The sequence below is a fragment of the Carlito syrichta genome, unplaced genomic scaffold, assembly GCF_000164805.1.
Source record: "Carlito syrichta isolate Samal-C Ts95f unplaced genomic scaffold, Tarsius_syrichta-2.0.1 Scaffold308383, whole genome shotgun sequence".
NCBI lineage: Eukaryota > Metazoa > Chordata > Mammalia > Primates > Tarsiidae > Carlito > Carlito syrichta.
The window spans coordinates 1-3,287 of record NW_007252479.1 but is presented as its reverse complement, the minus strand read 5'-3'; the positions used below and the strand labels follow the sequence as shown (position 1 = coordinate 3,287).

General features: G+C 44.3%; 1 protein-coding gene across 1 annotated transcript in view; it reads left to right on the top strand.

The window, feature by feature from the left end:
- The window catches only part of BRCA1 (BRCA1, DNA repair associated), a gene marked incomplete at its 3' end in the record, with an annotated part of 61,696 nt that extends 61,473 nt beyond the window's left edge, over positions 1–223 (top strand). Inside the window, exon 15 of the mRNA XM_021716224.1 lies at positions 136–223. Within this exon, the coding sequence (XP_021571899.1) occupies positions 136–223 (88 nt within the window). The remainder of the gene's footprint in view (positions 1–135) is intronic.
- Between the last annotated feature and the right edge of the window lie 3,064 nt (positions 224–3,287).

Here is a 3,287-nt window from a genome sequence, read left to right as displayed (position 1 = left end):
GTGAGACTCCAACTCAAAAAAAAAAAAAAAAATGCACCCTTACTGAGAAAAAGGGAGACTCAAAGCTAGAATAACTAGTATTCTAAACTGCGTATAGATGTAATTTATTAAATATAATATTTGCTATTATTTCAGATGATTGTGCAGAAGTTTGCCAGAAAACACCACATCTCTTTAACTAATCTAGTTACTGAAGAGACTACTCATGTCATTATAAAAACAGGTATATACCAAGAACCTTTACAGAATACTTTGCCATCTGTTGCGTAAAGCCACATGAAGAAGTAGGAACAGGCCGGGCTCGATGGCTCAGCCTGTAATCCCAGCACTTTGGGAGGCCGAGGCAAGTGGATTACCTGAGCCCACGGGTTCAAGACCCACCCAGGCAACTTGGCAAGACCTCGTCTCTCTCTACAATAAATCAAAAATTAGCCAGGCGTGGTAGTGTGCACCTGTAGTTCCGGCTACTTGGAAGATTGAGGCGGAAGGATCTCCGGAGCCCAGCAGGTCGAGGCTGCGGTGGCCAGGAACTTGCCACTGCACTCCAGTGTAGGTGACAGAGTGAGACATCAACTCAAAAATAAGAATATTTGTGAAGCATAGCATGGATAATATCTTCTAATCGTCCATCGATTATTACTTTATGAAAAATAACATTTTTACTATTTTCTTGAACCCCTTTTATTTTGGGTTAAGATTTGGAGGATGATGAGCCACAATGAGGAACCACTAATTCCTTTGATCTGCATGAACTACTCTGGTAAAAGCCTTTCTGGTGAGGCAGAGTCCAAGTCCTGAAAGAACAAGTGAAGGCAAGAGGGGACTGGGGCAGAAGCGAATCTCCACTCAAAATCCAGAGACCCTAGCTTTGTGTAATACTGAGTTTGAGCGTGTTTGGGAGTTTTTCACAAAACTAGTCTTACAACAGCTCTAACATACTTCTAACATATGAAAAGAAGGGATCATATACATTTCCCTTTTGAAGCTTTAATTATAACTTGTATCATAAAGGAGACCTCTGGGAGTTTTTAGCTGACTGCGAGCTAAGACTGAGTAAATATTCCAGGGCTGCTAAAAAAGCTTATTTGAAATTGTGCCTTATTAATACAAGCCTCATGTCTGGAGCAAGTGAAATAAAGATCCATAACCAAATTGTATTCTTTATTGGATTGACTGCCTAAAAGATGATGTCCTCTTTTCTGAGCACTGTGCTTTCTTTTTAAAATGGTCAATCAGAACCGGGCTCGGTGACTCAGCCTGTAATCCCAGCACTTTGGGAGGCTGAGGTGAGTGAATTACCTGAGCCTGTGGGTTTGAGACCCGCCTGGGCAACTTGGCGTAACTTCATCTCTACAATAAGTCAAAAATTAGCCAGGCGTGGTAGCGCGTGCTTCTAGTTCCAGCTACTTGGAAGACTGAGGCAGAAGGATCACCAGAGCCCAGCAGGTCGAGGCTGCAGTGGCCGGGAGCGGCCACTGCACTCTAGTCTGGGTGACAGAGTGAGACTCCGACTCAAAAAAAAAAAAGATGGTCACTCAGCCAGGCACAGTAGCTCACTCCTCTGATCCCAGCACTTTGGGAGGCAAAGCGGGATGATCGCTTGAGGTCAGGGATTCAGGATCAACCTGAGCAACATAATGAGACCTGGACTGTAATTATAAAATAAAGTAAAATAAAAATAACATGGTCATTGACAAACTGAAGAGTGTTTATCCAGAGGTAGGTGGTGAGGATGGTGGAAAGAAGCTCAAAATAATGTCTTCTGAAAAAGAAATTAAGGAATTAGAAGACTTAAAAAAACAAGACATTGTCTTCAAATATCTGAAGAACTGTTTTCTGGAAGAGGAGTTAGACTCACTCATGGTGCTCCAGAAAGCAGATAAAGTCCGGTGCGTGTTCGTGACCCACCTGGGCAACTTGGCGAGACCTCATCTCTACAATAAATCAACAACTAGCCAGGCTAAGGTAGCGCATGCCTGTAGTTCCAGCTACTTGGAAGGCTGAGGTGGAAGGATTGCCGGAGCCCAGCAGTTCAAGGCTGCGGTGGCCAAGAGTGGCCACTGCACTCTAGTCTGGGCGACAGAGTGAGACTCCAACTCAAAAACAAACCAAAAAAACACCAAAAGACCAGTGCATGGAGAAAACAGGAGATACAGATTGTGGCTCAGCTCTAAAACTTTTCTAACAATGGATTATCTGCATATACTATAGTCCACTCCAGGATGATTCCTTTCACATAGTTGCCGGTGCTTGAGCAGAGGGCCCAACCCTCTTGGATACATTGCCTTAGAACCACTAGGGACCTTAGGTTTCTGCAGAATGAAAATTGTACCACAGGGTCAGAGGGTAGGACTCACTAGAACCTGGTACCAGAACAAGTTACCACAAACTATTATTTTAGAGACTAATGTCATTAAGGCTTAATATCTCTTAAGCTACAGGCTTGGATTAAAGGTGATGGAAGATGAAAAGAAAATTTTATTTTATTTTATTTCTTTCTTTGTTTTTTTTTGAGATGGAGTCTCACTCTGTCACCCAGACTGAGGTGCAGTGGCCGCTCCCGGCCACCACAGCCTCGACCTGGGCTCCAGCGAGCGATCCTTCCACCTCAGCCTTCCAAGTAGCTGTAACTACAGGCGAGCGCTACCACGCCTGGCTAATTTTTGATTTATTGTAGAGATGAGGTCTCGCCAAGTTGCGCAGGCGGGTCTCAAACCCACAGGCTTAGGCAATTCACTCACCTCAGCCTCCCAAAGCATGAGATTACAGACTGAGCCAAGCCTGGCAGTTGTCCAGTCTTTAAACTCAAAGGCAATACAACATTTACTACTTTTGAACTAAAAATTTCTAAGTTTAAAGCGTATTATTAAATCAGCTTTTGTAGGAGTTAAACAAAAAACCTCAAAAATTGTGAGGAATTTTGTGAGGGACAATGGCTGCTGCTACTGCTTGCAGAGAGCCTGCTGCAGTTGGGGTTCATCAAATATATTTCTCCTGTTTAAATGGGGCCAGGCTTGGTGGCTCAGCCTGTAATCCTCAGCACTTTGTGAGGCTGAGGCGAGTGGATTGCCTGAGCCCGCGGCAATTTGGCGAGACCTCATCTCTAAAATAAATTTTTAAAAATTAGCTGGGCGTGGTAACGTGTGCCTGTAGTTCCGGGTACTTGGAGGGCTGAAGCAGAAGAATTGCCAGAGCCCAGCAGGTCATGGTTGTGGTGGCCGGGAGCTTGCCACTGCACTGCAGCCCGGGCAACAGAGTGAGACTCCAACCAAAAAAAAAAAAAAAAA